Raw genomic sequence first — 14,419 nt, 5'->3', positions numbered from 1 at the left:
TCAATAAACAATACAAAATTCTTACTCATTATCTGTGTTACTTCAAAATAGGATCAAATAAGATCAAAATACAGGTATAGTACTGGAATAAACCAAGTTTAAAGGGCAATGTGCCTTCCATTTATTTTCTATTGTAAATGAGTGGTGAGTCATGAAAAAGAGCTAATTCATTCCAGGGAGTGAACAGTTCTGATCCGATCTCTGAAAAGAACAGTTTTGCCCATCTCTACTGGTTACACGTCTCAGTCACCTCTTGTTCGCATTGACGGCACTTTGAACAGTGGACGTTACATTTCAGATGTGTTACGACCCGTGGCTCTACCCTTCATTCGATCCCTGCGAAACCCTACATTTCAGCAGGATATGCATGTTGAAGCTGCATGGGCAGCTGTACCAGTACAGGTCATCCAAGCTCTGTTTGACTTAGTGCCCAGGTGTATCAAGGCCGTTATTACGGCCAGAGGTGGTTGCTCTGGGTACTGATTTCTCAGGATCTATGCACCCAAATTGCGTGAAAATGTAATCACATGTCAGTTCTAGTATAATATATTTGTCCAATGAATACCCGTTTATCATCTGAATTTCTACTTGGTGTAGCACTTTTAATGGCCAGTAGTGTACTTATGCTATTAGGGTTATTGCAAAATTTTGGTGATAAACATATCAGTAAATTAGCCTACTATGCCTGTTTTGATTCACTGCTTTCATATGGCATCATATTTTGGGGCAATCAGAGTAACAGCTGGAGCCCACCCAAGATCACCTTGCAGACATCTATTTAAGGAACTCGGGATATTCATAGTACCTTCGCAATACATGTATTCACTTATGAAATTTGTAATTATTAACCCATCCAAATTCAAAAATAACAGCCAAGTGCATACCTACAACACTAGAAGAAAGTATGATATTCACTATTCTGGATTAAATATCTCTTTGGCACAGAAAGGGGTGAATTATGCTGCCACAAAAATATTTGGTCATTTGCCAAATAGTATTAAAAGTCTGACAGATAGCCAACCAAGATTTAAAATCAAATTAAAAGAATTTCTGAATGACAACGCCTTCTACTCAGTAGATGAATTCTTAGATATGAAGTAGTAACTGAAAAAAAAGAAAAAGTAAAATTAATTAATTAATTATTTTGTGTAAAAAAACTTATTTTTAAGTGACACGTTCCACATCATTACTAAATGTCGTATTCATGATCTATGAAACAAGGGTTAATGTATGTATGTATGTCTATGAAGCAATGACTTCTAGAGGCTTATTGGAAGAGGACTGGCAGAATAGAAAGCTGTATAAAATGAAAAGGGAGAGACTTGACAGCCGCATATAATACTCATGATGCTGTGATATTGTGATCAAAATACGATACTTTCAGGCAAATAATCTCCGCTCCTCGGGTATATAAGACACATAATTTCAAGTAAATATAGATCTACGACCCTTAAGGTAAGTCATATATGACGCTTTCTTAAACTTGTTACAATTTTTATAGACTATCCCTCAGTTTGCTTCGATTCCATGTGAAAATGATGTGTGTGAAATTTGAACTCAGTAAGGTAACGAGAAGGGTTGCCCTTGGACGTTCATAACTGTAAAACGCAGATTAAAGTGTGCCTTGAATTAGCAGTTCATAGCGATATTGAATTTCTGCTTTTCTTAGCAGTTAGCACCAGTGATGGTCATGCGTATACAGAACGCAGCGCCACGCCGAGACTAGGACCGGCTGTGTGTGACAGTGGAGAGCGAGTCGTTGGTGCTGACGAAGGGGCCGCACGTATTTGCCCCCACCGATTTGATTCATGTTGACAGGGTGTGCCGGCCGGGGTGGCCGAGCGGTGCTAGGCGCTACAGTCTCGAGCTGCGTTACCGCTACGGTCGCAGGTTCGAATCCTGCCTCGGGCATGGATGTGTGTGATGTCCTTAAGTTAGTTAGGCTTAAGTAGTTCTAAGTACTAGGGGACTGATGACCTCAGAAGTTAAGTCCCATACTGCTCAGAGCCATTTTTTGATAGGGTGTGTACAGCATTACTAGGACTCCAACTTACGTAAAGAGGAAGGCACAACTCTCAATCATTTTCGAGAAAATCGAGTTTGAAAGTTTTAGGCATGCGTGTGGTCGCTTCTCTAGCACCTCTAAGGTGTATCCATGCACGAAGAACCGTTCAAACTTAGGCACAAGGGCAAATGACTAACTGACGAAAATTACCAACTTCAGAATTAATAGGCATCACGACTCGCAAAATTTATGGAAAGTACTTCTACGAGGGACCTTCAATAAGTAATGAAACTTTTTTTTTTCTCTCGGCTAATTTCGGTTGAAAAAATTCGGAATTTTCTGTGTGACATCGTGGAATATTCCCGCTCCAGCATTTATCATGAAGTTCCGATAGGTGGCGGTGCTATGCGTCGCTTTCAAAATGGTGTCTGTAACGGAAGTATGTTCCGAGCAGTCTAGTATAGTATTGTTATGATACGTGTGCTACTGCTGCGGTACTTTTCGGACACTACGCCCAGGGCTAGTATTTTATTACTTTGGGTCTTTCTCGTCATTCTTTTACAGTCAACATAATTGTTTATGGTATATTGTTTGATGTATTCCCCATTGTAAAGTTAAAGGCATTCTTAGTGGTAGAGGATTTCACTATTTGCTATGTTATTCTAGATACTAAGTTTGCATTTTGTAATTTGGGCGGTGGCTGTCTTACTTACGTTTACCTTATATATGTGCTCAAATTACTTAAGACTTATTAAGGATTAATGTGCACACAACCTCTAGTCACTTACCACTTCCACCGTTTCTTGCGCCACGAAATAACACAATCGATGTCGTAAAATATTACTTTGGGTTAAAAACTGCATCGTGCCGTAAACAAATGTACTTATTTCAATTTTGTCAAAATAAAAATAAGTGCACTATGTATTGAATGATGCACTTCATAACCTTTATTAAAACTGCTCAAAATAAAATATTATTTTTGAATGACAAGTTCATTCATCACCTAATAAAGTCAGGTTATTTATTTTCGCTCCTGAACTGAAAGCAATCTCAGTTCATGGATCACATTGTACGAGTGACTTGGTGGGTCAGACAAAGCAAAGCCGTTCCTTTTTTACGACCAAATCCAGACCACGTGGTCTTTCACTTTTGGGGGAGGGTAGCATTCGTAGCACATACAATGAATTCTTCAGTCCGTTTGCGGTCGAAAATTTCTATGTTTGGGAATTACTCGCATCAAATAAGTGGAACAAACTGCAATCATTCACACAATTGTTAATCCTATTCTTTTGCAATTTGCGAGTGTTAATAAACCTGTGAGACAAAGTAAATGTAAATATCGTGTGACTAGGGCCTCCCGTCGGGAAGACCGTTCGCCGGGTGCAAGTCTTTCGATTTGACACCACTTCGGCGACTTGCGCGTCGATGGGGATGAAATGATGGTGATGATGACAACACAACACCCAGTCCCTGAGCGGAGAAAATCTCCGACGCAGCCGGGAATCGAACCCGGGCCCTTAGGATTGACATTCTGTCGCGCTGACCACGTTTTCTTTTCTTTAATTCTCTGCATTTTTGTTCGGTATTGTTCTTTGCTCTTGGTCTGGGCGGGCGTCACATGACATCCGTTCACGTTGATCGTTGATTCCTTTACTCAGGAACACGCTGAGCAACCGTGCGGGCAACCACTCAGCTACCGGGAGTGCTATATTAGCTCTGCGGGAAATTACGATTTATGGGGCAAAAAGACGATTTTCGTCACGCCAATCGAGAAACTGCATACCAAAATCAGATTTTTATCGACAATGGAAGCAATTTAAGTTAAAACTTTCGGACTGAGAGCCCACAAACAATACTTTGACTCAATGCCCAGGCGTATCAAGGCCGTTATTACGGCCAGAGGTGGTTGCTCTGGGTACTGATTTCTCAGGATCTATGCACCCAAATTGCGTGAAAATGTAATCACATGTCAGTTCTACTATAATATATTTGTCCAATGAATACCCGTTTATCATCTGCATTTATTCTTGGTATAGCAATTTTAATGGCCAGTAGTGTACATACTGCGAAAGGCACCGCATGGTGCGTAGCGGAAGGGACCCTGTATCACTATCAGTCATTTCCTTCCTTGTTCCACTCGCAAATAGAGCAAGGGAAAAACGACTGCCTATATCCCTGCGCAAGATCTTCGTGCTCCTTACGCAAAATGTATATTGGTGTCAGTAGAATCGTTCTGCGGCCAACTTCAAATGCCGGTTCTCTAAATTTTCTCAGTAGTGTTTCTCAAAATTAATGTCGCCTTCCCTCTAAGGATTCCCCTATGAGTTCCCGAAGCACCCCGTAATACTCGTGAGTTGTTCGAGCCCACCAGTAACAAACCCAGCAGCCCACCTCTGCATTGCTTCGAACTCTTCCTTTCATCCGACCTGGTGCGGATCCCAAACACTCGAGCAGTACTCAAGAATAGGTCGCTCTAGCGTCCTGTATGAGGTGTCCTTTAGAGAAGAACTACACTTTTCTAAAATTCTCCAAATAAACCGAAGTCGACTAATCGCCTTCCCTACCTCAGTCCTCACATTCGTTCCTATTCATATCGCTAATGCTGTATCTGAACATAAAGGATTTGTTTTTCGTTGTCAACCGCAATAACTTACATTTTTTTTACATTCAGAACAACAAACACAAATTTTTTCTAAGCTATGTTATTTCCTCCTACAGTCATTCAACTTCGACATCATCCCGTACACCACAGCATCATCAGCAAACAACTGGGGACTGCAGCCCATCTTGTCCGCCAATCATTTATCTATATAGAAAATACTAGCAGTGCTATCACATTTTCCTGGGGCACTCCTGACGATACCCTTTTGTCTCATGAACACTCGCCGCCAAGGAAATATATTGGGTTCTTAAACTTAAATTTATCCATGTTATATGGATGTTAATTGAGGGCTGCGACTGTACTGTAAGACTTTCATGAAATAATATATACTGCAACAATCCCTTGTTACTAATATTTTACTAACACGATGCGTTTCGGCGGCATGTAGCCATCGTCAGGTGCATTTACAATCACTTTTACACTGCAGAGCCGAGCGGTTCTAGGCGCTTCAGTCTGAAACCACGCGACCGTTACGGTCGCAGGTTCGAATCCTGCCTCGGGCATGGATGTGTGTGATGTCCTTAGGATAGTTAGGTTTAAGTAGTTCTAAGTTCTAGGGGACTGATGACCTCAGATGTTAAGTCCCATAATGCTGAGAGCCATTTCAACCATTTTTTTTTAACATTGCAGATAAAATAAAGTGAGATTAGTTTCCTTTGCTGTGTGTATGTGTCACCGAGGTTATGTTTCGAAAAAGACGACTGTTCAGGAAGATATATCTGTTGCCGTGTGTACATTAAGTAATAGGCGTGATCAGCTTATTTCCTTAGTGCTTATCACTTAATGTACAGACCATAATAAATTTGTCTTCCTGAATATACGTCATTTAAGACATATAACCTCATTAGCAGACACAGCAAAGGAAATTAACCTCACTTCATTTTAACTACACTGTAGAAGTAACTGTAAATGCACCTGATGATGGCAGCATGCTGCCGAAACGCGTCGTGCCAACAAAACATTAGTAACAAGTGACCGATGCAGTGTATATTGCTTAAGAAGTAATAGAATATAGCAAGCTTTGCCCCTCACGAGTGTTTTTTTTCTTCTGAATACGTATTGTTTCAGTAGCGGCAAGCACAAAACGAGTCCAGCTTGTTTCCCTACAGCAGTTTTGCTTTTGTAACTGTTACTATATAGGACGGAAATCAAATGAGCCTAGCAAATTAGCTGAAAACGGGCTACACATATACGACTCCAGGTGAGCTTACCTTGTCTGAATTGGGGCATAGACCGAATTACCGCCACATCGTTAGTAACGCTGTTCATGGCTGCAGAGTAGAATGTCCACCCTGGCGTGCGCTGTCATCCACGTAACCCTGTATCCACTCGCGAGTACTGACGTCGATTATCACTCCTCGCACAAGAAGCGCGCGTGGTCACTCCGGCCGCACACCTTGCCGAATCCGGAACCGTGGCCCCGTGGCGCCGTCTACACCTTGTCGCAACGCGGCCGGCCAGCGGATGAAAACAATGCCTCGGCAGATAAGCAGTTCCTTGCGCTCGACCGCAAGCGACTGCAGCCGCTCCGCTTTCGAGTCCAGCCGGAACTGAACGCGATATGTCGACCAGGATGTGGTTGATATCGCACACAGCGCGACGACGTACATTTCTCTGGTCCAGCAGCACTACTAGGAACACGCGGCCCCAATATGGCGATTCGTGAAATGATACACCGTGTTGTGACCCCACCAGGCAGATTAATTAAGTGTTGACCATGGGACAATCTCGAAATTTTCTGCTACTGCTGGTAACACTTCACCCCCTTAGATATCAACACGGGTTGAGAAGTGTCTGGTTACATTAACAAGCGATAATGCAGACTTTCAAGGCTGGTGTTTACTTCAGCTACAACTTCCGGGCCGAGAGCCCTTGGCTGAAGTATTAAACTATTCACAAACGTTTCGCCATTTCTGTGGGTTCAAAAAATGTTCAAATGTGTGTGAAATCTTATGGGACTTAACTGCTGCGGTCATCAGTCCCTAAGCTTACACACTACTTAACCTAAATTATCCTAAGGACAAACACACACACACCCATGCCCGAGGGAGGAGTTGAACCTCCGCGGGACCAGCCGCACAGTTCATGATTGCAGCGCCTTAGACTGCTCGGCTAATCCTTCTGTGGGAGAATTCATGCTTACATCACACACAACAAAAGTTTTTCATCACCTCGGTTCCGAGAGAGAGTTCTGGAACCTGTACACAATATTGGAATATAGATCAACATAAACATCATTTCTGTCCTTTTTTATTGCTCAAGAAAAACACACATTGCATGTTGTACCACCATACAGCGAGACCTTCAGAGGTGATGGCCCAGCTGTACACACCGGTACCTCTAATACCCAGTAGCATGTCCTCTTGCATTGATGCATGCCTGTATTCATCATGGCATACTATCCACAAGTTCATCAAGGCAATGTGGGTCCAAATTGTCCCACTCCTCAACGGCGATCCGGCATAGATCCCTCAGAGCGGTTCGTGGGTCACGTCGTCTATGAACAACCCTTTTCAATGTATCCCAGTCATGTACGATACGGTTCATGTCTGGAGAATATGCTGGCCGCTCTAGTCGAACGATGTCGTTATCCTGAAGGAAGTCATTCACAAGATGTGCACGATGAGAGCGCGAATTGTCGTCCATGAAGACCAATGCTTCGCCAATATGCTGCCGATATGGTTGTACTATCGGTCGGAGGATGGCGTTCACGTATCGTACAGCCGTTACGGCGCCTTCCATGACCACCAGCGGCGTACGTCGGCCCCACATAATGCCACTCCAAAACAGCAGGGAACCTCCACCTTGCTACACTCGCTGAACAGTGACCGGGCTGCCTCCAAACACGTCTCAGACGAGTATCTGATTGAAGCCATATGCGACATTCATCGGTGAAAATAACGTGATGCCAATCTTGAGCGGTCCACTTGGCATGTTGTTAGGCCCATCTGTGCCGCGCTGCATGGTGTCGTGGTTGCAAAGCTGGACCTCGCCATGGACGTCGGGAGTGAAGTTACGCATCACACAGCCTATAGTTGCACGAAAAGCATTATTCAACATGGTGGCGTTGCTGCCAGGGTTCCTCCGAGCCATAATACGTAAGTAGCGGTCATTCACTGTAGTAGTAGCCCTTGGGTGGCCTGAACGAGGTAGGTCAACATCACTTTTGTTCACTCCGAGACGTCTGGACACTTCCCTTGTTGAGAGCCCTTCCTGGCACAAAGTAACAATGCGGACGCGAACCGCGGTATTGACCGTCTAGTCATGGTAGAACTACAGACAACACGAGCCGTGTACCTCCTTGCGGGTGGAATGACTGGATGTGATCGGCTGTCGGACCCTCTCCGTCTAATAGGCGCTGCTCACGCATGGTTGTTTACACCTATGGGCGGGTTTAGTGGCATCTCTGAACAGTCAAAGGGACTGTGTCTGTGATACAATTTCCACAGTCAACGCCTATCTTCAGGAGTTCTGGGAACGGGGGTGATGCTAAACATTTTTGATGTGTGTATATCTGCACGGTGACGTCGACCTTGATCAAGAATTCGGCTAACATTCGGCATCTCAACACGAATGGTAGTGGCCTCTATACAGCTTCATTGAGTCTAAAATTCTGGGCCTACTTGAGCATTCGAAGCAGCTACCGACTCTGAAGATATCTCCCGCCTCTCTGTAACATGTGCCTGCCTGTTCCAGTTCTGATCAATATAAACACCTAAGAATTTCGAACGTTCCGTTTCATTTAACCGTTTGCCCTCAAGCATTGTTTCTAATGGCGTAGTCTGCCCTTGTGCTGTACTGAACTGCATGTATTGTGTTTTATCTAAATTTGATTACGGTCTACTCCCAGTGAACTGGTTACTAATTTGCAAGAAGCTATTATTTACACTTTCAAATACCTAAATTACTCCATTAGAATTAGTTATACACTGATGTGACGCAAGTCATGAGATACCTCCTAATATCGTGTCGGATCCCCTTTTGTCCGGCGTAGGGCAATAACTCGACGTGGCATGGACTCAATAAATCTTTGGAAGTCCTCTGCGGAAATACTGAGCCACGCTGCCTCTACACCTGTCTGTAAGTGGGAAAGTGTTCCCAGTGAAGTATATTGTAAACGAATTGACCTCTTGATTATGTCTATAAATGATGGAAGGCATTCATGTCTATCTGGATGGCCAAATCATTCGCTCGAATTGCTCAGAATGTTGTTCAAACCAATCTCAAAGAACTGCAGGCCAGTGCCTTTGTCATCCATAAAAATTCTATCGTTGTTTGGGAACATGAAGTCTATGAACGGCTGCAAATGGTCTGTAAGTAGCCGACCATAACCATTTCCAGTCCGAACCATGTTAACACAGCCCACACCATTACGGAGCCTCCACCAGCTAGACTAGCGCCCTGTTGGCAACCAGTGTGAGTGGCATCAGGGCGGGGCGGGTGGGGGGGGCGGGGGGGGGGGGGTGGAGGGTGTGTCTGCGCCACACTCAAACCCTACCATTAGCTCTTACCAACTGAAATCGGGACTCATCTGACCAGGCTATGGTCCTCTCAGGTCTAGGCACCAACCGATATGGTCTCGAGCCCATGAGAGGCGCTGAAGGCGATGTCGTGCTGTTAGCAAAGGCACTCGCCTCGGTCGTATGCTGCCATAGCCTGTTAGCGCCAACTTTCGCAGTACTGTCTCGACGAATACATTCGTCGTACGTCTCACATTGATTTCCGTGGTTATTTCAAGCTATGTTGCTTGTCTGTTAGCACCGACACCTATACGCAACCTCGGCTGCGCGCGGTCGTTAAGTGAAGGCTGACGCCGTCTGCGTTGTCCGAGGTGAGAGGTAATGCTTGAAATTTTGTGTTCTCGGCACATTCTTGACACTGTGGATCTCGAGATACTGAGTTCCCTAACGATTTCTGGAGTGGAATGTCCCATGCGTCTAGCTCCAGCTACTATTTGGCTTTACTTCCCGTCGTGCGGCCATAAACACATCGGTAACATTTTCACATATGTACAAATGACAGCTCCGCCGATGTACTGCCATTTTATACCCTGTATACGTGATACTAGGGCACCATCCGTATATGTGTGTATCGCTATCCCAAGACTTTTGCCATCTCAGAGCAAAACAGAACGATTTGTAATAATTTGCGTCTCTTTGGTATCAGTCATATTTATTTATTTATTTTATATTTATTTCAGCGCTCTGCAACGCGTTTCTAGCTGCTTTTGTTCATCATCAGGAGTTTATGTGTACATTTGTTACTTAAAGGTAAATTCTCTCTCTCTAAATTAACCTAGAATTGTTCTAATGCTGCAGTGGCTTTTGGAATATTTGGGGGGGGGGGGGGGGGGGACGGAGCGGGCAGTGGATGACCAAAAATTGATGTTCAGTTTTGTCCTAGGCTTGTATGGAACTCTGCCTCGTTGTTTTGATTGATACCACAGCGATTTTGACGTCCAAAAGCTTCATCTGCATCGTTAGTATACTGGCAGCGCTGTTGTTGAACAGTATACTATTGCACTTGATCAGACACTGGTTTTGGTGTACTTTCACTGCACAGACGTTTCTCCATAGAGGTAAGCAGTATACCTTAAATACAATATGGCGGTCTTGCAGCTTGTCGATCAGTATCGACTGTGGTTTCTTTCCAGCGATGTTCTTGATCTTGACAGTCTGGTAGTCATTTGTTCCATACTAGGAGATCTTGAATCTGTTCTTGGAAAGCTATGATGTCGATTGTATGATCGTTAGCCAGCTTGCTTATGTAGTCACATTTACCCATGTCAGGCCTTCTACATTAATTTGAACATGGGCGATGGGTCCAATATCTTTAGTCAGTTGGCTCTCAGAAGAGCCTTTCTCGATGATAGCATTCTTCTTTTTCTTGTTTTGTCACTGTGTGTGGCCGTGAGAGATCAATGATAAAATAAATTGAATCTGTTGCATTAGTACTTGTTTAAGTTTGTTGAAGAGTTTTTTATTTCTGTTAGAAATCAAGTATTTTTATTACGAATGTAAATTTCCATGGCTTTAATGATACTCAGTCTTTTACTTCTCCTTTATCCTTTCTGGTTGTTAGATATATGATGGAAGATCATTTGTACATAACAAGAAACATCAGCGGATCCATTATCGAATCTTGTGACGATTACCGTCATTGTGAAGATGTTGTTTCATTGTGTTAGTCCCTGAGTTTCGTAACGCAACGTTTTGCATCCTTTACTTATGATGAAAATCAGTTACCAACAAAATATTTAACACCACTATGTTTGAGCTTACTAGCAGAATACTGTTAACTGCACAATTAAATGCTTTTGACAAGTCACAGAAAATTACAGTTGGCAATATTTTGTCATTTAAATTCTGTACGTTCCGGTTTGTAAACTGAAAGATGGCATTTAGTGTGGACTGAAATCCAAATTAAAACTAAGTATTTTGTTTCGAGGGAGTTGTGTTACGGTTCTTACTTCTGTTACCTTCGAGAAGAGGGTATTAGTGAGATCGGTATTTGTAATTGCCTCACTGTCTTCCTCGTAAAGGGGTCGACAGTAATTTGTTTCAGTCTCTCTGTAAATATCCTCTGTGATATTGACAGGTACTCCTGGAGAACTTTTGGTTTTTAGGGAGTTAATTGCACTCTTGATGTCTTTGGAAGAGCATGGAGTAATTGTAATTTGCCTGAAAGTGTGAGACATTGCTTGTTCCATATATTTGTTGTTGTATCCCTTCAACTGTCCATGTTTTCCTGAAGTACTTCAAGGAAACGATTACAAAGTACAAAGGCTATCTGACAGCTGTCGTTTGTTATTTGACTCTTTTCTTCAAGAACATAGTCCTCGCATTCCTTAGGTGATTTCTCAGTTTGTCTTTTAATTATTGCTCATATAGATTTAGTTTTATTATCTTAATTATTCATTTTGAACATTACAGGGATTTTTTGATTTTTAAAGCCGCTCTATTTAACACAGTATGATATTTCTTGTAATGTGTAATCAGTCCTACTTCCCTCTTTGTCCTAACCATTTCAAATAATTTATTTTTCCTTGCACAAGCTATTTTGGTTCCTTTTGTAATCCACGTTTTTTATGTCTTACTTGTGTCATACTTCATAGTTTTCTTGAGAAGGCAGCTGTTAAAGATTGATACAGACCCACCTGAAAATACATTAAATTTGACACATCATACACATATCTCCAGTGATCCTCCTGTTAGGCTGCCTTGACTTTCTTGTTGTTTGTTCGGTAATTACTCTGTTTACCATGATACCACTACATTGTAATCTGACAAGTTGTTTAGTGTGGCTAGTTGTGCAACAGGATCAGAGAGGCCATTCATTACTGGATTATCATTTATATCATTGATGTAGTGTCCAACTACAAAAATATGGAAAACAAGGAGCTGTCATATACACTGTATTTCCAAAAAATTGCGAGACTAAGTTGATTCCTGGTTTGTCAGCGACTTCAGCGTAGTAATTACGGTGACATCTTGAACTAATAAACGTAAACAACAGTTGTGTATTCGACCAGTCACTTATGAGCAGACAGTTTAAATACTGAACATACGACCGTATCGTGTCATTGTTGTTGTGTCACAACTCACAATGGGGCAACATCTCTAAATCTAGTGTTCAAGCCATGCTCCAGAAAATTTTGAGGAAGAGAAAAGTCCCGCACATCCCGATCCCTGAATAAAAGTAACGACGTGTGACAGCCTGCCACGACTTGACTGAAACGCCAAGTGTGGACAGTTTCTTTCCTGAAGAAAATCGTCGTGGGTGATGAGGTTTAATCTTCTCGATACAAGCCTACCACAAAATGACAAAGTTCCAAAAATGTACGTGAAGGGTAAACATTTCGTCTCTAAGGCTAAGTTCTTTCGAACATTCAGGTGCTTTTTACTGGACATATCAGCAGCAAATATTCATCGTAGTAAACCGATATATATCATCAATTATGCATACTTCCATGTATAATTACCTAGATGTTTTTCGAATATGAAATTATGCATTACTAAGAAAGTACTTTCACGCACTGTCGATATAAATGCACCACTGCTGATTTGGATTACATTAGATTATACTTCTGAGCGAGTGCACTCTCTCTCTCTCTCTCTCTCTCTCTCTCTCTCTCTCTCTCGCACACACACACACACACACACACGCGCGCGCGCGCACACACACACACACACACAGTGTTTCAAGTGTACTTAAACTCTTCTTCTGTCCACCCCATGACGTCTCTACTAATGTCTCCTTGCATTCTTTTTCCTCTGGTGCATGTTCAAAGGGGAATTGATTGTCGGCCAAAGGAAAGACTTCCCATTGCCTGGATTGCATCCCTTCGTCTAACACTTTTAAATTAATTTACAGTCTCTGTATTGAAAATAATGTTTTCTTCATAGATACAGGTGTTAACAACCCTTAAAAACACATTTGCAACGCTTTCCTTTGCGATACCTCTTTTGTTTTCATTGCAATAATCTCTTTCCCCACCGAAAGTTCTACACACTAAAGGCTACCTCCGCTTCTGGACTTAAAACTCAGCACCCTCACTCGCTTCCCTCTCCTTAATAACTGTGGCAGCATGTTGTTCTAGTTGCTGTTGTGGTCTTCAGTCTGAGGACTGGTTTGATGGAGATCTCCATGCTACTCTGTTCTGTGAAAAACTCTTCATCTCTTAAGAACTACTGGAACATACATCCTTCTGAATCTGCTTACAGTATTCATCTCTTGGTCTCCCTCTACGATCCCCCTCCTCCCCTCCCCCCCCTCCCCCCAACACTTCCTTCAGGTACTGAAATGATGGTCCCATAATGTCTCAGAATATGTTCTATCAACGGCTCCCTTATTTTAGTCAAGTTATATCACAAATCTCTTTTCTCCTCAATTCCATTCACTACCTCCTCATCACTAACGTAATCTACGTATCTAAGTTTCAGCACCATTCTGTAGCACCACATTTCAAAAGACACCATTCCCTCCTCGTTTAAACTGTTTATTGTCAATGTTTCACTTCATTACGTGGCTGCACTCCAGACAAATACCTTCACAAAAGACTTCCTAACACTTAAATCTATTTTGGTAAAAACGACATTCCATTTGCAGGGAATGATTGACTTATTTATAAGTTATTTTTTGGACACAATAACTTTTTATGGTACAAGTATAACCGGTTTCGGCCTTCAAAGACCATCTTTAGATGTTATAGGCTTCATATGTTGAAGGCCGAAACTGGTTCTGACTATTGTAAAGAGTGATCGTGTCCAAAACTTTAAAAAAATAATGTTGTCTGTTTGTTTGTTGTGGTCTTCAGTCCAGAGACTGGTTTGATGCAGCTCTCCATGCTACTCTATCGTGTGTAAGCGTCTTCATCTCCTAGTACCTACTGCAACCTACATCCTTCTGAATCTGTTTAGTGTATTCATGTCTTGGTCTCCCTCTACGATTCTTACCCTCCACGCTGCCCTCCAATACTACATTGGTGAACCCTTGATGCCTCAGAATATGCCCTGCCAACCGATCCCTTCTTCTAGTCAAGTTGTGCCACAAATTTCTCTTCACCCCAATTCTATTCAATTCCTCTTCATTAGTTATGTGATCTACCCATCTAATCGTCAGCATTCTTCTGTAGCACCACATTTCGAAAGCTTCTATTCTTCTTGTCCAAACTATTTATCGTCCACGTTTCACTTCCATACATGGCTACACTCCATACTTTCAGAAACGACTTCCTGACACTTAAATCTATA

The 14,419-nt window shown here is 42.5% G+C and overlaps 1 protein-coding gene across 1 annotated transcript in view; it reads right to left on the bottom strand.

Annotated features, from left to right (window-relative positions):
* Positions 1-6,192, bottom strand: part of LOC126101041 (transient receptor potential channel pyrexia-like) — a 272,305-nt gene extending 266,113 nt beyond the window's left edge. Inside the window, exon 1 of the mRNA XM_049911705.1 lies at positions 5,879-6,192. Within this exon, the coding sequence (XP_049767662.1) occupies positions 5,879-5,936 (58 nt within the window). The 5' untranslated portion in view covers positions 5,937-6,192. The remainder of the gene's footprint in view (positions 1-5,878) is intronic.
* Between the last annotated feature and the right edge of the window lie 8,227 nt (positions 6,193-14,419).

This window comes from Schistocerca cancellata, chromosome 9, assembly GCF_023864275.1.
Source record: "Schistocerca cancellata isolate TAMUIC-IGC-003103 chromosome 9, iqSchCanc2.1, whole genome shotgun sequence".
Classification (NCBI taxonomy): Eukaryota; Metazoa; Arthropoda; class Insecta; order Orthoptera; family Acrididae; genus Schistocerca; species Schistocerca cancellata.
Note: the sequence above shows the minus strand (reverse complement) of the source record. Positions and strands in the feature narration are given on the sequence as shown.